This window comes from Rhodofomes roseus, assembly GCF_022264815.1.
Source record: "Rhodofomes roseus strain CIRM-BRFM 1785 chromosome Unknown C8Q71scaffold_9, whole genome shotgun sequence".
Taxonomy (NCBI): domain Eukaryota; kingdom Fungi; phylum Basidiomycota; class Agaricomycetes; order Polyporales; family Fomitopsidaceae; genus Rhodofomes; species Rhodofomes roseus.
The window spans coordinates 746,131-768,168 of record NW_025952965.1 but is presented as its reverse complement, the minus strand read 5'-3'; the positions used below and the strand labels follow the sequence as shown (position 1 = coordinate 768,168).

The following is a 22,038-nucleotide window of genomic DNA, read 5'->3' as shown; positions in this document are numbered from 1 at the left end:
CACGTAATAATGGACAGGCTCTGCGCGTGTGAGACTCGTCTTCTCTGTGTGGTGGTATTGGTGGCACTTGGGCTCGCTCGCATCTCGAACGGGCCTGTACATCGATGGCCTGCTCAACGGACTGAGGACTCGGACCCTGACAGTCACAAGTCGAACCGCGGACGTCTATCTTCCTGACCACCCGGCCGGGACCAGGGCTGCTTCCGAGAGTTTGAATGGACTTCGCACAATAAGATGGACGCGATATGTACGCCTCAGCGAGCGAGCTGACCCCGGGGTTTCCGTCGAACGTAGGGCCCTGTATATACGTACTGCGCCAGTGTTCGGATGGCCACGAAGGGGGATTTGCCTGTTTCGAGCCGTCTGATCACGATCAGAGCGAGGGCGGGCATCCCCGCGCCGGAAGAGGAAGGCTCAATGTGCCTCAGCGCTGTCCGTTTTTCTGCACGTTGCAGAGTTAGCGACCCAGTGCAGGCCACGCCCCCCTCCATGCCCCCGTCATATCAATGCACCACAATCGCTGCTGACAAGACGTGTGCATCGGCTAATTTCCTGTTCCCATCGTGATTTTCCACCCTCCTACCCCGCCTTCCTGCTTCGACGCCCGATTCAGTCTCTGCCTGTTCTCGAGCTTGTCTTCTACGCTGTCCAGTCAGGATGAGCACGCCCCGGAGCCCCAGCCAGCCCCTCAACTACTTCCAGCAGAGTCCAGTTCGAGGGCAGCTGGAGAACCCGGATGGGCAATATGCGAGGAGCGGATGGCGGTATTTGCAGTGCACGGACACGCCAAATGAACTTAGGGTACGTACAACTACCCCCGCGTCGCGATGCGGCTCTTGACCGTTCCTAGGTACTCCTGCCTCCCCGCACGGCCCTCATCTACAGTCATCTCCTTCGTGCAGAGCTCATCGAGCTCCGCAAGGATCGCGATGCAGCCTGGGACCGCATCCTGCAGATCCGTCACCTCAAAGACCGGATGATCCGCAAATGCCAGCGACTCGCGAAGGAGTCCGCGCCCACGGGCAAGCCCGCCCCGCGCACCATGTTCTTCACCGTGCACGCCCCGCCCGACTACCGCTTGAAGGAGATGGAGCGTTGGTTCCGCGAGCAGGGCGCGCACTTCGGGTCGGACGTCGCGCAGGGGCACTCGCGCACGCCCTACTGCTGCAACAAGTGCATGCCGCCTGCACATACCAATCATCAGGGAACCCTCTCGCGTAAACCGTCTGCACAGGCTTACCGACACGGCCCTCCCCCGGACCGAGTGCCTGCGCGCCGCGGGGACTCAACGACGCACACGACCACCACTCTGCTCAACTCGTCCCCCCCTCCGGGCCAGCATCCCCGGCGACAGCCTCCACCTGGCTACAAAACGTCGGGGCGCGTGCCAGCAGTGGTGCGCGACCCCGACCATGCCTCGCCTCACCGCAAAACCACGGAGCGCAGACGGTCCGCAGGGTCAGACGTCAGCACCGGGACACGCTCCGCGCGGCTGAACGCGAAGTCGCCGGACCCGCTGCCCATTCCATTCCGCATGCACGATCCGAACGAGGAGCCTCCTTTCGTGGACTCGCCCGACGACAGCCTTGAGGACGAGCTGCCGTCCACGTCGCCAGAGCCGGAGGCACCGCACGAGGCAGCGCCCCTCCCCGCACTGAATGGCCAGCTGCCCACGATCCACGAGGCCTCCGAAGGGCAGGCCTCGGTCGCCGGCGAGGATGCCCAGCGCCCGATTCCCCGTCGACGCAGCAGCCTCAAGCGAGCGGGCAGCATCAGCAGGCTGAGCATAGCGAGCCAGACCAAGTCCGTCGCGTGGGCCATGGACCGGGATTGGATTGAGCAGATGTCGCAGTACATGAAGACCGCAAACGAGGCTGAGGTGCTTGGTGAGTCGGCGCTCGCTCTGCCGCTGGCACTGGTGCGTGTAGGGTCGCTGACGCCGGACTCGTCTCCCAGTGCACGAGCTCGAGGAGCTCCGGTCGGACTACCACAAGGAGGTGGACGCAATGAAGCGGATGTGCCGCGGCGTGTCGGAGGCGTCCGAGCGACTTCGTCTTGAGATGGAGAAGCTGCACAGAGACGAGGAGGCGGTGAGGAAGCAGGAGGACAGGCTCCTCCACACCATCGAGCAGCTGGAGCGGAAGGAGACGCAGTTCCGCGACAAAGGCATGTCCTGTTCTAACCTTGTACCAACACATGGTGTGCTGATGCGGTTCTCCCCGGTAGTCGTTTCGGTCCTCGAGGAAACCAAACGCGTCGTCCATCTCTGTGACAAGAAACGCGACATCCACGAACTATGATCTGCGTGACATACTTCGGAAAGTTCAGTTCTATTCGCGGGTGTCATCTACCTTGCTTTGTTCGCTATCTCTAGACGCATGACTGCACGCCACCTAACGGTTCGGAAACACCACTTCCTGTAGCATTAACCCTCTATTAAGTACTTCGCGGTAAATACCCTTGACGTATATGATATCCTACGCATGTATATATTGTTCTTCAGTTATGCTCTGGATGGATGGACGAATGCAAATGAGGATACTCACGACCAATCCAAGCGTGTAATGAATGCATGGTGTACAGTGTGAACATTGTCCAATAGTATGCAGGAATAAGTTACGTAGTGCAGGTACCAAGACGTAGGCTACGAAGCCGGTGCGGCGGCGCAATACCAGGCGAACAGCAACGCTCCCAATTACTGCGTCAATGCGGGCCCTGACCGCCACCTCCGCCGCTTAGACCATTTCCACCAGAGGCGTACAAAGTTAGCGTAGACGAAGAGAATCACGCTTGCCAGCGAGATCACGATGCCGAACACGTAGAAGCGGTTTCCAGCGAGGGAGTTGGCGGGGACTTGCGTGTTCATGGAGAACAGACCTAATGTGCAACTCTATCATGAGTTACACAACTCACGAAGCCCAGAGGATCACCTACCAATCAGGGTCTGAACCAAAAGGACACCCATACTGACTGTCGTGAGCGTGACGAGCGCAGTGTCTGTGCCTGATTGAGCCTGTGAGAGGGATAGACGCAGGTGGGATAGGTAGGTAGGTTGCGACGTGCTCAGGACACGTTCGTAGTGAACTAGTGACTGTTGCAAAGTCAAAATGTGATCTGATCGGAGCCGGGTTAGACCATGCATTTAACACCTTCCCAAAGGGCCACGTACCCTGGACATCACCCATGTACACGTAGACGTCGTGGTCATGTTTGGTGCCGTGTCCAAGTCCCCCTCCGACAGTCAGCAGTCGCTTCTGCAGCTGCGCAACGACCTCCGACTTGTGCGCTAAGACCCGGGTGAGCGACGTAACGAGTCTCCTCGTCTTCGCCATCCGGTGCACAGTGTTGGTAGTCTTCGCCGTCGGCGTGTGCCTGAACACGACACGAAAGTGTCGGTAGAAGCCTAGCACAGAGCGCTTGAGCCCCCGAAGGTGGGAGCGCCAGCCCGTAGGGAGTGCAAACTGTGTCTTCCGCTCCACCGTCTTAAGTGTCTCGCGCGTCTTCTCAGTGACCGTAATGCTGGATGCATCAGGGTTTTCATTGGTATCATGTGTCACAACCTTCTCAAGGTTGGGCTTAGTGGGTATATCAGCGGGAGGAGGAGGAGGATTGGTCGCCGCGGGGTCTCGCGTAACGTCTTCTGATACTAGAAGGCTTTCCATGTTGGCCACCTCCTTTTCGACTCCTTCCAAGAACGGGAAGAATGAATCCACAATGGAGTCCATGACTCCATGCGCAATCCAATCTTGCAAAAGGATGAGACCTTGCAGAAGTGGCTAGAGCTTACTTAGACTCACCGGAGCTCATGTTGACGCTCTGCGACAGTTTGAGGATCTTCTTGCGAACACGGTCGACATGTTCTGGGACTCGTCAAGCGGCAACTAACCCACGAGCATGGGGAAACTTACCTCCAATATCCGAGAAATGGAACTTGAGTAGAGAATCAGTATGCAGTGTGCCGCTGGGTAATTGACGGCGCACCGAACATATGCCTTCCCGGAAGACAATGAGGTATACATTGACCTCGCCGACGATGGCTTCTTCCATGGGCGACGCAGACGACACCGAGTTATCTCGAGGGTTGTGAAGGGCGCGCAGCCGTTCCCTGGTCTTCATGCTCTCTATCGCACGGAAAACTACGAAGTAGTATCCCAGCCTGGGAAAAACTTCCAGCTTCTCCCTCGGATCCTGCTGCAGGATATCCTCGAGAGTCAACGGATGTAGGTGCAGAAGCTTTGCGGTCATCAGATATGAATAGGAAGGACATGACTGAGCACAGCATACCTTGCCTATTGCGCGCATGTCTTCCCATGTAGGCGAGGATATATCTAGCCACCAGGCCTTCTCCGCATCGCCAGGCTCTGTCGCAGAGGACGAGGCATGAGACATGGGTGTTGCTGTCGGGAGCGCGGTTGCCCGTTTCTTCCCTTTCCTCGCTCTCCGCGGCGCAGTGGGCTCTTGTGTTGAGGAACTCGCTGAGGATATGAAATCCTCGGGCATCATATAGTGGTGGTGTAACATCGGAGGGGAAGGGACGCGGTGTTCCGGAGCGATGGTCTCTGTGCGCGCTCGTCTTGCTCTCTCGTTGCCCTTGAGAGCTGCACCAAGCTGGGCGATGATGAGAGGAAGGGAGTCCGTGTGGATGAAATGCCGATCTTCAGCGCCGGGCCCGGGACGACCTTCCTTGCCCAAGACATCGGGGTCCAGGGGGTTGGGGACATACAAATCAAAGGACCGCGGAACATATCTCCATTCTTCCCTGGCCCTGATGCGAGCTGCTATCTCGCGCTCAGATCGTCTGTTATGCACGTCTGCGACGCTCGGCCTGCGTCTGCGCGTGCGAGTCGCAAGGGACCTGGCCAGTGTCCTGAGGGACTGAGAGGACGAGGACGAGGACGAGGACGAGGATGTTGTCGACAAAGAAGACGAAGATGCCCAAGCACGAGCCCACGTAGCAATAGCATGTTCGACCACAGCTGAGATCGCTCCAAGACGTCCTCCAAAGACGGAGGACGCAGAAGAGCTGGACGAGGAGGACGAACTCTGGGATCTGATGGAAGGCGACCTTGGAGGTGCGGGAGGAGGCCCTCCTCGATAGATGTCCTGGTTGTCTTGTTCCCCCAGCGAGAGATGGTCCACTGTCTGGGTCTCCGGAACCAGGCCAATCGCCTCAGCAGTTTCGAGGGAATATGGGGATGATTCGGCGAGAGCTGCTGTACGGTCAGTGCTACTAGACTCTGGCCGCCCCGGTACAGCATCGACAGTAGCAGACATCTGGGGCGCGACCGCCCCTGCACAGACTTATGGGGCGAGGACCATGAGATGAGGGTGGAGGCTGAGGGACGCTGCAAGCCACTCGCACCCGCGCCCGTGCCACCGCTGGGCGGCCCGCAATTCTGGGGCTCTCATTGGTTCCCTCAGACACGCCCGTTACTGCAGCCGGACAGAGGTAAATTGACTGCACCGACACAGCATAGCTGTAGCACGGCGGTGGTATGTATTATAGTAGTCTGAAGCATCCACGGCTACTGCAGGCAGGCTAGCCGGCGCCCTGACGGCGACTTAAGAAGGAGGAAGGAGGTGAATGTAGACCGCGAGGCATCAACCTACCCGCCTACGTTTTTCGCTTCGCTGACTGTCGTCGCCATGAGCAGCACCAGATCGTTTCCGCTGTGGGACTCCAGAAGAACCGGGCGCAAACGGTCGACTCTTTTTCTCTTTCTGACCCGCCTTCTTCTGCCGCCTGTCTATGGCTTTCCTGACCGCCCTGCGCCCGCCTGACGCTGCCAAAGCCTCGTATTTCGCCCGCAGAAGAAGATCCTTCTTGTCCGCTGCAAATGAATGTCAGTCGCCAGTCAGGGCGGGTGAACAATGCTCTAATATACGCACAATCCTTCATGTACCATGCGCCCTTTCCTGCTTTCTGCTTCTGCTTCTCCTCCTGAGCCACTTTCTCGAGTGCCTCCTGCTCGATCTTCTCTCGTCGATCCTTGCTGACCATACTCTCAGCGCGTTTGTAAGCGCGTTCTAGTCGTTGAACCTCTTGTTCGCGTTCTTCCCGTAGATGTTTTGGGGAGTTTACCAGAAGTTTACGTGCACGCTTTAAATTATCCTTGAGGGTCTGCATCTCTTGAGTATGCAGGTTTGCGAGGAAGCCATATTGTGCACGGAAGCGTTTGTCTGAGAACTCCCCGGTCATGGGTAAGAAACGTGGATCTCGAGCTATCTAATGGACTTTCAGATGGTGGCCGCCAATGAATAGGGGCACCTACCGCTTTCTCTCCTTCGACAGCCGGCTTTTTCCTTGCTACAGGTTTCTTCGAAGTCACTTCTGTAGGACTATGAAGAACGTCAGCTCGCAGGTAGAAAATACAATGACTGATGCGTACGCATGTTTATGTGGGCGTTTCGGGATGTCTTTCTTAGGCTTTCTGGGCTCTTCCACTTCTTTTGCCTTGCCCTTGGGATCGTAGCGCGAAGGTGCCTGTTCCACCTCGTCTTCGTCTTCGTCAAGATTTGAATCTGAATCTCCGGCATCGAAGGCACTAGCGCGTGCTAACTCTCGTTGCGCTTTCCGCAGTGTGCCGAACGACAGAGAAGCGAGGGCTGTAGAGGGCGGTGTTCAGACCTGCAGTCACGCATACACAGCGGACACGACGCACCGTCCTCTGCTCGGTAAGTCTTCCAGGAGTGAGCCATGCATTAGCACCTCTCTTAAGCTAGAATGATTCCTGACATACCGGTTCCGCTTCCTCCTCAGACGCACTAGACTCCGCATCGCTCTCCTCTTCACTTATGTCCTCCACTTCCTCATCATCAACCCATTGAGCGACGCGCGCCCCATCGACATCGAGCTCCTCTAGCACATCATCTTCAATATCATCATCAGAGCCGTCGTCCAGCGACGCGGGATCTTCGTCCTCTTCCTGCTGGAAGAACCCTTCAGACTCGGATCCGGACGCCTCGGAGGCTTCAGACTCTCCAAGTTCGTCAAATTGCTGGAGTTGTCGGGCAAACTCGCGTTTCTCCTTTCCAGGTTCTTGTGGCTTCACTCTTGAAGGAAGAGGATGCTGCTCTGCGAGCACTGGGGGACGTCGGGAAGCGGGGCGAGGTCGTCGAGGCATGTCCTGAAGTTGTACGGATCCGAGTAAGATCTGAGATGCGGAAATGAGCTACGGGCGCTCGATCAATCGAGGTCGTAACCCCGTTCGTCTGAATCAGGCAAGTGCTGTGGTTCCAGCAACAAGGATCATCACATCGCACCTTCGTCGTGAGTATTACTATTACTTCAGTAGTTGTAAGCATGCGACCATAGAGGCCTTTTATGATTAGCTAGATACCTAAGACAGCATGTCGTACTAGTGTCATGTAGTCGGGGGTCTATATACCGCTACCCGCTCAGTAGAACCGGATAAACGGGAAGTGCAAACCAACAGCTAGCTAGCTGAACTTGAACGATAAAGGTCTCAGGCACAAATAATCCCATGGACACACGCATAAAAAGTATAAGCATGATTATGTCGTGTGTTACACAACTTTCGATCTTGTATCATAATCATCCGTGATTTGGGCTTCGAGACTATCCAATAGAACGTATCGTCCATTCTCCACGCGTACGTCAAGTGCGAGTCCCTTCGATTCCAGTCCAGAACGCCAGAATGGGCTGAGACCAAACCACACCGCCATCTTAGCAAGAAATGGTCGATGCTTTGGTTTCTTCTTCCTGAGTTCGTCGTCGAGGATGCCTTCCCAACGATAGTAGGGACGTGCACGGATGGACACGTCGTCATAGTCCGTGCCTGCTCCGGTACCGAGCGTTGACGGCTGCATCAGTGTCTTCATGTCGACCTCTTCCATGTCGAGCTCGGACGTGTCTTCTCCGAGGTGCAAAACATTGGCCTAGAACGCACTATTCAGTATGAGCGACGTAGAATCAATACAGTAATCGTACCCCATGTGAGCCGTGAAACACGATGTCGTTCATCCGCACATACATCTTATTGAGATAGCCGGCGTCGAAGAAGTCATTCCACTTCGCTTTCTTGTGTAATAGACCGCGCTGGGTCAGGAAGTTCTCGAGCGCTGCACGGGGAAGAGGGGTATACGCTATTGAGGAAGGGTGGTGCGGATCGAAATCCGATGCATGCTTCTGCAGAGCACCAATGGTGTTGTAGTTCCGCCTCCACAGGTCGTCCTAGATACATAGATAAGCATTCTCGTTACATGGCCAGATCGCAACATGCACAAAACCTACCCAGAAAACATACCACCATGTGGCCAACTCTGACGCAGAAACCCCAGACCACCTCTCATACGTGACCTCGAATATGGGTCGGCTCGTGCTCACCAAATCACGCACGCGCGAATCGTGCTCTAGCTCCTGAACGACATTCACGACGTCCGCAGGCAAGCGAGGCTGATTGTAGATGTCGGTGAGGAACTGATACGTGAGGACATCCGCTTTCCACTGGCACTCCCGTCTCATATGATGGCGGTAACTGCGCAGAACCATCTCCAGTGGTACGAGATGCTCTGCGATGAGTCGCTCGTTTATCGCCAAAAACCGAGCGAGCGGTTGCGTCAGGTCGAGATCGTCTGTAAGGCCTATGATAGAGCCGTCGACCGTGACACCCTTCGCGTATGTCATTTCGACCTCGAATCCGCTACCGAGGTCGGTGCCCTCCCAAGGCAAGGTCCCGCGTCGCTTGATGCGGAAAGTACAAGTCTTGTAATGTATGACGGCTTGAGCTCCGTACCGCTTGCGACAGCAGCACCAGCCTGTCTCTTCGCCGACATTCTTTCGGAGTAGTCAGAGTTGGAACGACCTAAATGAATTCGAACCCTCATACTCACCCGGACATAGTCGTACGGCCACATGACCACAAGCCCTTCCAAAGCCCGCAGAGCAAGTCGGATCTCACGCTTCCGACGAATATGATGACTTGAGTTCTGGGCAACATACTCTTCCAGCTGCAACAGGTCCTGAAGAGCTCGCAGAGGTCCATCGTCGTAGCGGATAACCTAGCAGTATGTATAAACACTTTGCGGGTGTCGGTCATACGTACGGAAGGCTTACCAAGGTGGGTGGGAAGGGAATCCACCACGCACTTCCGAAGAAATGACTACACTTAGGGAGCGGCGCACCCGGGGGCTTCCAATAGCAATCAGGGCCGACGAAGTGATCTTGGATATCTCTCTCCAGACGACGAAACGGCGCAGCGTCGGGCCCAGATATGAGAGCGACGGCCTTGTAGTAGGATATCGACCCCACTTCGCGGAGTAGCTAGCGGGGGTTTCGAACTCAACAGATTTACGTATACATCGCGATCAAGACATACCTTCAGATTCTCTACCATACGTTCCCCGGGCGTGCCCTTGAACTGGGTCAGATAGGGAGGGTACTCGCCGTCTCGAGCTTCCTTGAACTCCATCGGCTGTTCCTTGGGTATTTCGGTATTAGGACTGGTTAGGAACAGCGTCATGGTTGCTTCCTGCCAAATCCGTCGTCGTGTATGTGGGGACGATTGCGAGAGGTCAACTCTTCGTAGTGTTAGCACAAAGTCGCGCTAGGTAAAGGGAGAGCATACCGTGGAGAGAACATGTCAATGCCTGAAGAGGAGGGCGTGAGTAAAGAGCTCGACAGGGCAAAGTTGAGAACATACTGAAGTCGATGCGACGCGCCAGCCCTAGGCAGATACGGTCAGTCAATGCGGACAGACCACGACATTTGGCTTACTCTTCACGAGGCGACGTGCGATGTCCATATTGATGATGGTGAAATCTACATGCAGAATGTCAGAACTGATGTAGTCATAGGGAGCCCTAGAGTCACTCACAGAAGCTGAGTCCATAAGTTACTATGTAAATTCTGCGGCATCTGTCAGTGGCTCGCTCGAACCGATAGGAGGCTACGCTCACATATCAAGAACGACCCCATCCAATATGCTAGATCCGGGTATATTCAAAGCCACTCCAAGGGCTACTGCAGACGTAAGGACATAATTGAGTCGGGAGATCCATTCTGAAGCATTGTTGACAGGATTCAAGAAAGGTGCATAGATGCCTTGAAGGATGAAGTAGACGAGCATCGCGAGTAATAGAACGATTTGACGGGCAACCGCTACCCATTTGCTAGAGAGCGTGCGGAAGAGACAGTTGTCCGGGTCGATGACCGCTGTGATCAAGAGCGTCGTGAGTTTCGCGAGAAGGAACACCGATTCATATGTTCCCCATCCCCTGCGAAAGCCTAGACCCACGATGAAGCACACATACACAGTTGACGATGAGCAGAAGCACCTACCGCTGTACAAGAAGTTGAGAGGATTCTTGTCGCGATTCAATAAGCGCTGGTACTCGCGATTCATGTCGCTGTTGCTTCGAGGCGCGCCCAACTCCGTGTAACGGTCGACGATTGGGACGACTTTCTTGATCGTACGGTATAGATGAATAGGGAACCATATTGTCAACTAATAAACAGATGTCAGCTACAGCCAGCGCGCAGAGATATTGGCATACTCCGGCAATACACGCAGTCGCGAGAATGATCAGAATTGGCGCATAGTTGACTTCGTCGAGCTTCATGGTTGTCGTCCAACAGAAATCGAGAGGTGCGCGATACTCGTCTGAAGGACCCAAGGGTGCGACACTCGGTGGATTGGACGTCGAATTCGTGTACGGATTAGGAACCACCCAGAGATCGTCTGACCAGACCATAATATGCATCGCTATGGTGCTAACAGGTAGATAGATGACGGTCAACAAGAAGCTGACTAGTAGGATGAGCCAGGAGTGTTTGGGGTATCCCAGGGGCTGCTGGCCTTCAGGGACGCGGACGGTAGTACACTGAGAGGTTGCACGATAGAAGTAATATAGGAGCAGGCCGGACACGAGCATGCAAAGGACGAGGAAGACGGTAGACTCCGTGATTGTTGATGCGAAGTTCAAGGCTAGGATATTCGGGCTGTGCGCGTTCCGTTAGGTATGCCAGGGAGTGGAACCATCAGACATACATCTTGACCAGAAAGAGAGTCCGCCAACGGTCCTTGAATGTACCACTAGTTGACACTGTCCAATTCTTTCAGGGCCTGGTCGCTTAAAAGTTTAATGGGTTCTCACCGATGGTATTCAGGATGAGAGCAAATATTTGAAGGGTATCAAACAGCCCTTGAACACTGTAATAGGACGCAAGTGCACTCGATCCCTACCATTGAATGTCATCTCGTATACGGAAGGCATCGACTAGCTATGTACACACCGTTATACCAATCGTCAAACTGAGGACAGTGGAAAAGATCGAGTTACAGTTCCTCCACCCAGGTGCTACCGTCGCATTGTGCTCAAGATCCACCAATGTCTTCTTGGTATCCGCCAAATCTTGCATAGGAGGAAACATAGTCGGAGATGGTGCCTTGCCCTTGGACTGTTCCGTTGCCGCATATGACGGGGCCGGCAGGGAAGCGATAAAGTCATCCAGCCTGGGTAGATATAGCGGCGGCGCCTTCCTCGAAAAGACCGTCGTCAGCGGGATGGGGGTATGAGGCCCTAACTGCGTCCGTGGCACTGCAGTAGTGGTTGAACTGAGAGACTGCCTCTGCGAGTGCGATATTGCAGTCACCGAAGTTGCATCTAACCCTATAGGTAGGTGCACCGAAGGGGTCCGAGGAAGACCGTCTTCGTCCCGAATCCGCAAAGAGCCCATCTGGATGGCCTCCGGAATAGCCTTCATACTCGTGGATGGCACGCGCGAATTCGTATAGGATCGTCCAGACGCCATCGGCAATCCATCTGTCACGTCGATTGTGTGTTCATGTCCATACTGGCCATGGCTCGAGCTAGTGAGGGTGTCTTCCTGCCTCGTACCCGGAGCCTGCGCATGGGCGAGAAGTGCGACGTCCTCTCCATCGTCTTCAGCCTGACTTGGCTCCCGACGTCGCAGCAGAGGGTGTGCCAGGAACCTTGAGGGTGCATAAGCTCCGCTAGGGTCCGCAGGCTCGTTGGATGACTCGGTCAACCCATGGGTATCATCTGCAGGCCGTACCGAATCTGCGTGCGGTCTCGAGGTAGCAGGTCGCTTCGAAGACAGCTCTGGTTCGAACAGCTCGACCAGGTCCTTCACCGCCATGCGTGCAACAACCAGACTGGGATGAGAGAGGCGTCGTCAGCGTTCGGTCAGTGGGAGGATGTTGGGAGACGTGAGTGCCATCCCTTGGGGCAGACGAGCCAGGGCATGGGTGCTCTCAAGCGGTGGCAACAGTCGAAGGACGCTCATGATCGGTGCACGTGTGTCACTGTCGGGAACTGCTTGAACTGGCTTGAACTTTACCGAAACAGAGCTGCTCACTGGCAGTACTTGGCACGTCTTTGAGCGATTCAGTATTCAGTAAATTTGATGAGAAATATGAGTCAGTGAGGTGCTACATACTACAGAATAGTGGAATATGGTGGATACATGAACAATGAGACGTACTACGCGTCGGGAATGTGGAACAAGATTTACATGCGGGATACTCTGAGGTAATAATAATAGGCAGCTGCCAGTGCAACGGAAAACACCAGACTCCCTCCGACGTGGAAGTATCTTGGGATGATCACCGGTTGTTTTGACCAAGACATGATTGTATCCTATGATTGATATCAGAGATATTCTTTAGCAAAGGTAGCTACGCTGGTGCCTACCACCAAACCTCCAGATTTTCCCGCCCGCACAGCCCTGACGGCTTCGCTCAAGTACTGGTTGGAGGCAGTCTTCGTTGTCCCAGTGACCGTCCAACCTTTGTACAGCTCGTGCTCCAACGGCAGTAGCTGGCAAACAAGCGACGGGTTTCTCTTGAGGACTTCGGCGAGTTCGGGGATGATTATCTTCTGCTTGAGAAGCGAGGGGTGGATCGTTTCATGTGTCACATCATCTGTCTTCATTGGCAATTGGCGTTGTATTTTGTCTGCCACCTTGAACACCCCGACTATCGAGCTGCGAAAAACATGAGCACTCTGCGGACAATGTGAGAACACAGTCTACGCACTCGTGTGGAGGGAGCTCGCCCCATGGCGATACTGCTTCAAGACGTGATCCAAGGTAGTCAGTATCGACGTAGAGGATGTCGCCAACTTGTGCCTAGCTTCAGGTGAGTTTGAGTCAGATATGTAATAAGTCGGATCGCTTACAGCCATCCATGCAAGGGTTATATTCGCTAAATCTGGTTCTGGGTAGCCGCCGCCGATCTATGCAATACTATCTTAAGTGCCAATGTCAAGCAATAAAGCCCTCACACTCACATCTGAATGACACCCTATAGAAGGCGAAGTTCATCGTGATGAGCTATGTGCAACTTATCGGCGTTCAGAACTACGTACCTGCAAACCAACACTAAGAGGTCGTGAGTAACGTTCTAACGACGCTGAGTCGCGGAACCGTACCTGTCGCAATATCTGCCGCTTTCTCCGGCCCGCTTCCGTCTGTCTGAACTTGGCACAATTCTACGTCACGGAGTGAGCGATACTGTGCCAATCGACAGTACATGCGAGGCTTACGAAGTCCGCCCTTCGTTCATGGAGAGCTAATGCGTGATATGCTCGCTCGATGTGAGGACCAAGCTCGGTACTATGAAAGCCGAATACCGTCTTCGTCTTAGGATCCGACCGAGTCAGCTCCTCTGGCAGGCCGACTGATCCAACGGTGTCGAACACTCCAATACATCTGAAGACCACATGAGCGATCTAATTCAGTATGAGAAAGCCATGTTACTGACTTCACCGAGAACCCCTGAGGTCCACCGGTCGCGCGTTTGCATCCGGGACCGTTGGGCCCCGTCCATGGGGCAATGGTCTTCTCCAGCTCCGCTCTTTCTGTGTATGGATCATTGAGATCTCTGGACCAGGTGATACGGGCTGAACAAACCTTCAGGCTCGAGGTCGTCTTGATTTCCGAGTCGTTGTAGCGCTATGAAGATTTTCGCGAAATAATCCATATCCGTTCGGCTGAGCACCCCGATCTTGCCCTGGAAGATGTCTACATGGCGAAATACACGATCAAGATTCGAGATTCACGTACGATGAGCGAAGCTATCGTTCGGGCGGTATACGCGCCCTGATCGGTCCAGTAAGACAGACTGCATGAGCAAGCCATGCATCAATGGCGCTTACCCTAGAGAATCCGAAGAGGAAGATTTCATCGCCAGGGTGGTAGTTTCTGTCGAAGACGATACGCCTCAAAGAGTGTCCCCATCAAGAGTGGGGGGCAAACTTACTGGGTAATGAAGGCATAGGCCTCTTCAACCTTGTCCGCTACCAAAGTGGTTCAGTGCCTCGAACGACTGAGTTCTCTACTGGGCTTACCGAGTGATGCGCCAGTAGCACCTTAAGTTTAGACAACAGCAGGCGTCAGTTACTGTGCAGACAAACACGTGGTTGGTCTCACCGTCTATGAGCTGCGAGTAGATATTGTTCGCAGATCCAATGCCCGACTGATAAAACACGACCTGTGGAACAGGCGGATTGCTACGAACGTGTGTCAGCGTTGCGTGAAGCGCGAGGACATTGCTTCAAGCCAATGGCAGTACTCACACTCTTGTATCGACGTGTCGGATCGCTCGGGATAGACGCTACATGTCGGGAGGCTTGTTCAGCAAAAGTGCTGCTGACACAGACGATGCTACGCACCAGGATATTCGTATATTTCCATCGTGCATCCACGACGGTACCGTCCTGCCATGTACTGAGAACATGAGACCGCATCACAAGCACGTTTGTGCCAAAACCTACCCATCGCAACATACAATGATCCTCTTCTTAAGAACCGTCACGTCATGCGGGGGATACGTGGTAGTGCGTTTGGGGGTTAGCAATGACTGTGTGGCGAGGGCTTGGCGACTGGTACTTGCAATCCGTTCACCGTAACGATTGCCGTGGTCGACGGCGAACATTGCAGGCGGGCACTGGGCTACGGGGGATACTGTCATCGAGTCGAGCATTGCTGCAGTCGGTCTGGGTGGATTCTTGCCCCCCATATCATCACGCTGTCGCGCTTATATACGGAGTACGATCGAAATCCGGACCAGACGTCATGATCATGATACCTAAGTCAAGGTGAAAAGCCGAGCAACTCTGCGGTTCCGATGCCATCCTGTGCCCCATCCAAACCACAAACGCGCCGGGTGGCTGTCCGGCCGGAGGTCAAGTGAAACGCCTGGATGCCCTGGTACTAAGACAACATCATTCGAGTTGTGCATGCGGAGCACGGGCATAGCGGCGTGAACGTCAAAATACGGGAAAGAAGTAACACTAGATGAGTCCTATGAAGCTTGGAAGCGAAGCATCTTGAAGCTCGGATATGAACACTCCAGGTATGCCAGATGGTAGTCCCAGAGGATCCGAGGGGGAACAGGCTTGGAGCCACTCCGACGTCCGGATCTGGCAATATGTCCACGGCTAATACGGTACGGCAATTAAGTAAGTAGATCTCTACAGATCTCTACATGCACACGATGCATCTTAGTACCTTACGGTATACAGTAGGCTGACATGAGAGCATGCCACGTCATGACATGCATGGAAAATGACATACGAACCACCCCTTCAGTGATTATTTCTGAGTCCGAGATCGTATCCCGGCGCACAGCTGTGACTGATGCCAGAATGTTTGGATGATCGTTTGTTGCACTCCTTGTGCACTCCACTGAGCGCGGTGCACCGCCACCAATTCTGACAGCCCAAACGTATCTTCAGTGGTACGCCGATACATGTGAGTCAGTGTTGTGGCCGCTGCACAGGCCGTGACGGTGCGCGTACATGTAGAGGTTTTACTGTCCGACAAAGTTCGCGCTTGCAATAGGACCCGGCCAGACGCCGAGAGTGCTAGTGAATTCTGGTGTAACCGTGTAATTACGAGCACCTCAAACAATTGGGTAGATTCGGATCTACCGGTACGGTACAAGCCCGAGGATCACGATGATATCCTGGCCAGTTCTCCGTAACTTATGTAGTGGCTTTGCATTGAAGATCGCATTTATGATCACAAGCTCACTAGCACTGGCGCCCCCGAGCCCGAGCGGCGCGGGGAAGAGTCCGGAAGACTATCCTACGCACCTGAAGATAATTGAGCCACACCCAAGCCACACCAGGTACTTAACTGCCTGTCAAAGATGACATATCAGCAAGAGAAGGTGCTGTAATGATCAATGCACCAGACAAATTACCGCGACGTCTATTATCCGGAGTTCAAGCTAACGAAGTGTACATATTCCTAGCCCGTCAGATACCCCAATCGTCTGAACTTGAACAGGTCTTCCACGTATCTGTCGCGCGATCAGCCATTGCATTTACAAATTGTTATCACGTTATATACCTTGTGTGGGGTCAACGCAAGAGGTGCTTCATGACTGCGGCGGTGCTATTGTCCACGGCGAAATCCACCCATTTCTTCGCTTCGGACACAACCCGGTGCCCAGAACCTTCGTGATGTGCTGCCATGACGAACTCGCTGAGGGACACGCCTGCGTGGGCCTGTGCGCTCGCATTCTCGGCAGCCACATGCCATCGATGCCTGAGCTCCTCTTCTAGCGGAAGGAGAGCGCATATTAGGCGTGGATTCTTCTGAATATTCTCAGCTAGCTCGGGTAAGATGTGCGGCTGTTCCAAGACAGATAGGTGCACCGTTTCGTGGGTGACGTCGTCCGTGACAGTGGGCAATTTGCGCTGAATGGTCTTTGCGAGGCTGTAGACTCCTGTCAAGGGGCTGCGAGCTACTGTTAGCTCGAGAACTGGGCCACTTGTCCACATGAAGACTTACTCGTGTGGAGGCAGTTGTCCCCACGGCTTCACTGGTTGCGGCAGGGTCATCAAGTACTCAAGATTCAAGTCCAGCATGTCACCGATATTTGCCTGGAGCCAGCCAGTCAGACAACGTCAAATGCGATGGAAGAACGTGCGCATACCGCCATCCAAGTCAACGTCAAGTCGGAAAGGTCATGTTGCTGATACCCTCCACCAACCTGCATGTCACTGAGCTTATAGGAATCGATCTAAGGGATGATACGTACGTCTGAGTGACAGCCTAGATGGTGAGCGGATCAGCAAGCGGCTCGCTGCGGAACACAACAGGATATACCAGTAAACCAGCACTGCAATTGGCTGATTGTCAGCGACGATATATCACAGAAATAGTCTTACAGACCTGCTTCAGTATCTGTCCTTTCCGTCTTCCTGCTTCGGTTTGCTCAAACTTCGCACAGTCCTGACGAGACCCCCGTCAGGTTCCTCGTCATACAACGAGACACGAACGCACGAAGTCAGCGCGCGGCTCATTCAGAGCAAGAGCGTGACACGCCCTTTCGACGTGGGGCCCGAGCTTCTTATCACGGAAGCCAAGGAGGTTCTTTGTCTTCTCTGAATGGAGAGTCAGTTCTTCGGGCAGACCCACTGATCCGACTGTTTCGAAGACTCCGACGCATCTAGAGCATGTTGAGCGGTCGTCTCACGAATTTGATATGTGGAACACACTTGACAGAGAAGCCCTCTGGCCCGTGGTCTGTGCGTAGCATCCCAGGAGCTTGGGGGCCGGTCCATGGCGCCAGGATTGCATCGAGCTGTCCGATCTCTGGCGCAGAGGATGGGTGTCAGCAGACATAGAAACCTATATGGGACATGTTTTATACCGTCTGGGTCAGTAGACTTTGCTCGTTTCTGCAGAGAGACGAATATCTCCGCGAAATGGTCCATCTCCGTCCGGTCGAGGACACCAATGTCTCCCTGTTGCAATATTACGAAGTCATTCAGCTGCGATTGATAGACGCGTACTATGAGGGAAGCAATAGTGCGAGCAGTATACGCGCCCTGGTGAAACAATCAGGAGACACTCAGAGCACGACATAATTTATGCGGACCCGCGAGAACCCGAAGAGAAAAATCTATGTGCCGCAGTTAGTTTGAGAACGGCGGATTAATCTCGAGAACAAGTACCTCATCGCCAGGGTGGTAGTTCCTGTCTATCCATCAGTATCTCTCTGATGGCAAAGCGTATGGCTGACTGACTGAGCCAAGAAGGAGTATGCTTCCTCGAGTTTGTCACCTACGAGAATAGATGAGGGGATGTGGTATATTGGGTCGAGAGGCTTAAATACCTAGAGAGGCCCCCGTAGTACCTTGGAAAGAGTTAGCAATGCACTCATGAGTACTGCTAATGGTTCTCACCGTCGATGACCTCAGAGTAAAGGTTATGCGCAGATCCTATGCCGGACTGATAGAATACTATCTGAGCTACGGGCGGGTTTCTAGTAAATGCGTGAGCTCGCTGGTCTCTACTTCCCTGAATGCTTTGTACTGACAGCCTTTCGTCTGAATGCCTGATTGTCCTAGCAAGACGCTGCGCGTACTCGGGTTACAACGACACCCAACCACGAACATGGAGCTAAGAGGGATACACACCAAGACATTCGTGTACTTCCATTTAGCATTGACAACGATTCCATCCTGCCAGGTACTGTAAAAACATGGTAAGCTGTCCCTGCTCCTGTCTTGGCTCATGGCAACGCACCCATCGCAGCACACAATCAGTCGCTTGCCTGAGCTCATCGTGGGTGCGCTGTCGCGGCGGACCGAGGCATGTTCACTAGCATGGCCGGGCCGAAGGGACTGGGGAATAGTGTATGTCTCGGCCATGGTGGATGTTGTATCGCAGGTGAACGTGCTTCGCGGGGATCTCGCGATGAAGGAGCACACTCAGAATAGCATGATGGTGAGCGACGGACCTTTTGTGTTGTGTGAGTGCCTCGATGACAGATCGGTAGGATCAATCATTCCCCCTGTGTGATACAAACGCATGGCGGTCTCCGGGGATAACGAGAACAGGAACAGGTGGAGCGCCAGTCGCCGAATAGTTCATGCCGGTGCGGGGGGCAAACCACCGCGGTGTCGGCTCTGACGCGCGCTGTGCTGTTGTGCGGGTCCGCACCCAGCTGACTGCATAGCAAATGGCATGCCCCGGTCTTTGCACCGCGGACAATCACGCTAAGGATAGGAAAGTGCGCTGCCGCTCTCAGCCAGCGAGCGTACCGCTAGGCAAGGAAAAGGTTAGCCAGGAGTGACACAGATGGAGACATACCGCCCACTGAGCGACACATCGGTGTTCCTGTCGGAGACAACTAGGCTAGCTGCGAGCTGCTACAGAATTGAGTTCACACCCGTGTCAACCCGTTCATATACTCCGTTACGCTCGAGATAATGAAGACAGCTGGTCCATCGACCTCACACACGGCTAATGAGGCCAACTTGAATACGACACATTACTTGCCTAACCGCATCTCTGCAGCGGCGTACGTATCGAGTGCTTTTCTGAACTCAATCTCGTCCAGCGGCCTACCAGCAGTGCGCCGTTGATGACCCCACCCGCGCCACCATATATCCATGGGCTTATAATCGCTGTGGGCAGTGAATGGTAAGCACAAGTGCAGGTGTCTCATTGTGCACTTACTCAAACTCTGTGAGCCTTATTTGCCACGGAGGGAACCCATGGAGCTCCAGGAGATCGTTTGTGCTACTTGCAACCATGTGGTGGACAATCATCAAGTCAGGTTCAGGGAAGCCACCATCACCTGCGGATACGAATGAGCAAGATACGCGGTGAGGCAAAAACACAGATCCAACCTTGCAGCAGGGAAGTAACCTCGGTTTCCAATGACGCTGGCTGCCGATCGTTCTTATCCATACGACTTGAAGAGCGGTCCACAGATCGTCTTCGAAGAAGGGCATTTGCGACCTCGGCGATAGCAGGCTTCCCGGACTTTCGGCTTAGGATGTGTAGAGTGAAAGAGGTGGGTGTCGGCTCGCCCACTGAATGATTATCAGTACACGGAGAGTGACATGGTCAATGTCACTTACGAGTTGGACGACGACGCCTTGTTGTAGATTTCACACCCAGCGCCTTTCGCTTGCCCTTCTCTGCGTGTCCAGGGATCTGTACGGTTGTTACTTTGAGCTTGCATGGCGTAACTTCGGAGTCAGGAGATAGAGGCCTTGAGTCCGAGTCGTCGGACGACGGTGGGGTGAGGGGAAACTCAATCTCGGTTTCCAAGTCAGAGTCGGTTGAAGGAGTGGCAGGGCGTTTCACTAGGCGTTTCCGTATGTCAAGGGATAGTGTACTGAGAAGTCCTGCGGCACATTGGTCAATCGTGTATAGTTCCCGCACCGAGTCGTGTCTGGCGCACCTTCACGATCATATACCGTCAGTCTGTCAATCCCCGCAGCGCGACACCACGTTACCGCTCTCTCCACGCTCTCTATCATCGAGTCTTCCGTTGCATCGCTGTTATGGCGGTGGTCCGTTACCAGGAGTAAGGCCAAGTGCGAGGGGAGTTTCTGTCGCGCGGCGGCGAGTGGTAGTGGTTGGTCGGCGATAGTCAGGAGGCGCTTTGCTATAGTCACAAGCCAATACACAGCATGAAAAGCGGCGAGGGTAAACGATGCCAACCAAGACATCTACTTCAATTGTCCGCGATTCCGTGACGCAGCGCCGAAATATCCGGGGTAAATGCTCGTAGACTGCCCGCTGCGCGCAGAGGCGGCCTTGAGATAGATAAGAACCAGAATATAGGGTAGAGTTGAGGTGAACAGTAACACGTTTGAACACGTCTCCTCTGTTCCAGAGACCAGCGCGGGACGCGCAGCGCGCGATATCACGTGAGCCATGGTGGCGCTGCAACCGAAGTGACGGCGAAGTCCAAGCTTTGGATCGAGTAACGAGTTCTGACTTCGCGCATGCAACTTGTGGTAGACGATATGTAACGCAGGATTTAAGAGACGATAGTCACAAGTAATGCGGTGTCAATCGCTTACTAAAGCGCAATCCAAACGCAATCCAGTAATAGTGATAGTATATGAGTACATCGCGAGATTGTCCTGGCATCAATGGCATCGTATGGAGCATCAACAGCAGTCTAAGTAAGGCCAGGCTCGTCCTGGATGCCCCTCTTAATCTTCAACAAGATGTTGGTCTTCCAGTTGTCGAGCTTCGTGACCTGGTCATACTCGAACACCGCGCCGGTGAACGTCTCCATATCGCCAGCCTCGATTGCGTCAATGAGGATATTGACGAACTTGGCTTCGCGCGTCGAAGAGAACGTCGTGTCCAGAGACGAATACTTCGACAAGTTGCGCTTGGCTGTAACGGTGTCCTGTTGTGTGTCGAAGATGTCAAATGATACCGCGTAAGTACTGTCTTGAATGGTCGATTGAGACAGACGAACGTACCCCCATAGCCAAAGCGCACAGGCTAGCCCGCAGCCAGTACTCCTTCACGCTGTACTTCGTGAGGGCCGACCCTAGCGATCCATTCGCTACTTGCTCGTAGCGGGCAATGGCTTGTGGGTAGTTCTCCAGTTCGGCGTGGAGATCGGCGGCATCCTTGTAGCAAGCATTTGAAGTCCTGCCCGGCGACATGAGAACGACCTTTTCCACTACGACTGGCATACTCACGCAGTAGCATCCTCTTGAGCGTACCATTCGCCGGCACGCTCGAAGCTCTCGCAGGCTTTCCGAAGGTCGTTGAGCTCCGTGAGGTATATCTGACCTATCTCCTTCTCTCGATCTGCCGCCTGACGGAAGCGACCACTCTTGCATAAATGTGTGATCGTTTGCGTCAAAGCCTGGATGGCGACTTCGTGCCGCAGTCGGTACCACCATGCAGAGGATGTACTGACCACTTACGTTCTGGGTGTCCCCTCTTATACGCCTTGGCGGCATTCCACCACGCGTTCGCAGCCTCATTGATCTCGGAGCATTTCTCTCTGCACTCCGCCTCCCTCGCGTGCGCATCACCCGCCTCGCGGAAGAGCTTGTCAATCTTGAACGCGTTCGCGGCCTGCTGATAGAGATCGCCGGCCTCCTCATACTTGGTGTTCGATGAAGAAAACCAGCCACTTGTTGAGTTGGCCTTCTTGTCGGCCTTCTCCAGTAGCGACTGTGCTGGTGATTTGGAAGGCATCGTGGTAGGATAGGGATCGGGGCCAAGCGCCGTCCGCTGCGATGCTGCTGAACGCGGTGTATGACGCA

At 54.2% G+C, this 22,038-nt stretch overlaps 8 protein-coding genes across 8 annotated transcripts; 1 reads left to right on the top strand and 7 right to left on the bottom strand.

The window, feature by feature from the left end:
- Positions 1 to 370: 370 nt before the first annotated feature.
- Positions 371 to 2,615, top strand: C8Q71DRAFT_591279 (uncharacterized protein). Its single transcript, XM_047919562.1, has 4 exons — positions 371 to 801; positions 851 to 1,886; positions 1,957 to 2,166; positions 2,227 to 2,615. The coding sequence occupies exons 1-4, from the start codon at positions 658 to 660 to the stop codon at positions 2,298 to 2,300; spliced, it is 1,464 nt and encodes a 487-aa protein (XP_047779386.1). The 5' UTR covers positions 371 to 657; the 3' UTR covers positions 2,301 to 2,615.
- C8Q71DRAFT_591066 (uncharacterized protein) lies at positions 2,480 to 5,399 on the bottom strand. Its single transcript, XM_047919561.1, has 7 exons — positions 4,285 to 5,399; positions 3,982 to 4,233; positions 3,909 to 3,930; positions 3,798 to 3,860; positions 3,170 to 3,745; positions 2,935 to 3,114; positions 2,480 to 2,877 (listed from the first exon to the last, which is right to left on the bottom strand). The coding sequence occupies exons 1-7, from the start codon at positions 5,272 to 5,274 to the stop codon at positions 2,696 to 2,698; spliced, it is 2,265 nt and encodes a 754-aa protein (XP_047779385.1). The 5' UTR covers positions 5,275 to 5,399; the 3' UTR covers positions 2,480 to 2,695.
- A 51-nt stretch (positions 5,400 to 5,450) lies between these two features.
- C8Q71DRAFT_757210 (DUF947-domain-containing protein) lies at positions 5,451 to 7,159 on the bottom strand. The gene is made up of 6 exons (XM_047923673.1): positions 6,741 to 7,159; positions 6,663 to 6,681; positions 6,390 to 6,606; positions 6,273 to 6,339; positions 5,890 to 6,226; positions 5,451 to 5,831 (listed from the first exon to the last, which is right to left on the bottom strand). The coding sequence occupies exons 1-6, from the start codon at positions 7,122 to 7,124 to the stop codon at positions 5,602 to 5,604; spliced, it is 1,254 nt and encodes a 417-aa protein (XP_047779384.1). The 5' UTR covers positions 7,125 to 7,159; the 3' UTR covers positions 5,451 to 5,601.
- A 136-nt stretch (positions 7,160 to 7,295) lies between these two features.
- C8Q71DRAFT_757207 (uncharacterized protein) lies at positions 7,296 to 12,263 on the bottom strand. The gene is made up of 16 exons (XM_047923672.1): positions 11,255 to 12,263; positions 11,116 to 11,200; positions 11,010 to 11,064; positions 10,516 to 10,960; positions 10,301 to 10,466; positions 9,919 to 10,246; positions 9,837 to 9,868; positions 9,737 to 9,781; positions 9,663 to 9,686; positions 9,588 to 9,609; positions 9,339 to 9,540; positions 9,077 to 9,283; positions 8,854 to 9,021; positions 8,255 to 8,797; positions 7,952 to 8,194; positions 7,296 to 7,899 (listed from the first exon to the last, which is right to left on the bottom strand). The coding sequence occupies exons 1-16, from the start codon at positions 12,119 to 12,121 to the stop codon at positions 7,528 to 7,530; spliced, it is 3,804 nt and encodes a 1,267-aa protein (XP_047779383.1). The 5' UTR covers positions 12,122 to 12,263; the 3' UTR covers positions 7,296 to 7,527.
- Positions 12,264 to 12,359: 96 nt separating this feature from the next.
- On the bottom strand, positions 12,360 to 15,389 carry C8Q71DRAFT_757201 (uncharacterized protein). The gene is made up of 18 exons (XM_047923671.1): positions 14,758 to 15,389; positions 14,656 to 14,710; positions 14,560 to 14,597; positions 14,414 to 14,493; positions 14,332 to 14,352; positions 14,244 to 14,280; positions 14,140 to 14,185; positions 14,048 to 14,083; positions 13,895 to 13,994; positions 13,746 to 13,842; positions 13,528 to 13,693; positions 13,414 to 13,473; positions 13,351 to 13,363; positions 13,273 to 13,286; positions 13,162 to 13,218; positions 13,020 to 13,111; positions 12,676 to 12,967; positions 12,360 to 12,621 (listed from the first exon to the last, which is right to left on the bottom strand). The coding sequence occupies exons 1-18, from the start codon at positions 15,000 to 15,002 to the stop codon at positions 12,493 to 12,495; spliced, it is 1,578 nt and encodes a 525-aa protein (XP_047779382.1). The 5' UTR covers positions 15,003 to 15,389; the 3' UTR covers positions 12,360 to 12,492.
- Positions 15,390 to 15,882: 493 nt separating this feature from the next.
- C8Q71DRAFT_757195 (uncharacterized protein) lies at positions 15,883 to 18,764 on the bottom strand. The gene is made up of 19 exons (XM_047923670.1): positions 18,527 to 18,764; positions 18,418 to 18,472; positions 18,318 to 18,355; positions 18,184 to 18,263; positions 18,114 to 18,134; positions 18,025 to 18,061; positions 17,953 to 17,974; positions 17,877 to 17,900; positions 17,791 to 17,826; positions 17,649 to 17,742; positions 17,494 to 17,590; positions 17,279 to 17,444; positions 17,168 to 17,227; positions 17,102 to 17,114; positions 17,034 to 17,047; positions 16,929 to 16,985; positions 16,784 to 16,875; positions 16,340 to 16,729; positions 15,883 to 16,289 (listed from the first exon to the last, which is right to left on the bottom strand). Exons 1-18 carry the CDS (start codon positions 18,649 to 18,651, stop codon positions 16,351 to 16,353), a joined length of 1,410 nt encoding a protein of 469 aa, XP_047779381.1. The 5' UTR covers positions 18,652 to 18,764; the 3' UTR covers positions 15,883 to 16,289; positions 16,340 to 16,350.
- Positions 18,765 to 19,100: 336 nt separating this feature from the next.
- Positions 19,101 to 20,607, bottom strand: C8Q71DRAFT_757185 (uncharacterized protein). The gene is made up of 5 exons (XM_047923669.1): positions 20,196 to 20,607; positions 19,870 to 20,139; positions 19,636 to 19,821; positions 19,463 to 19,583; positions 19,101 to 19,410 (listed from the first exon to the last, which is right to left on the bottom strand). The coding sequence occupies exons 1-5, from the start codon at positions 20,464 to 20,466 to the stop codon at positions 19,275 to 19,277; spliced, it is 984 nt and encodes a 327-aa protein (XP_047779380.1). The 5' UTR covers positions 20,467 to 20,607; the 3' UTR covers positions 19,101 to 19,274.
- A 134-nt stretch (positions 20,608 to 20,741) lies between these two features.
- Positions 20,742 to 21,990, bottom strand: C8Q71DRAFT_757184 (vesicular-fusion protein SEC17). Its single transcript, XM_047923668.1, has 4 exons — positions 21,694 to 21,990; positions 21,463 to 21,643; positions 21,238 to 21,412; positions 20,742 to 21,161 (listed from the first exon to the last, which is right to left on the bottom strand). Exons 1-4 carry the CDS (start codon positions 21,968 to 21,970, stop codon positions 20,925 to 20,927), a joined length of 870 nt encoding a protein of 289 aa, XP_047779379.1. The 5' UTR covers positions 21,971 to 21,990; the 3' UTR covers positions 20,742 to 20,924.
- Positions 21,991 to 22,038: the final 48 nt, after the last annotated feature.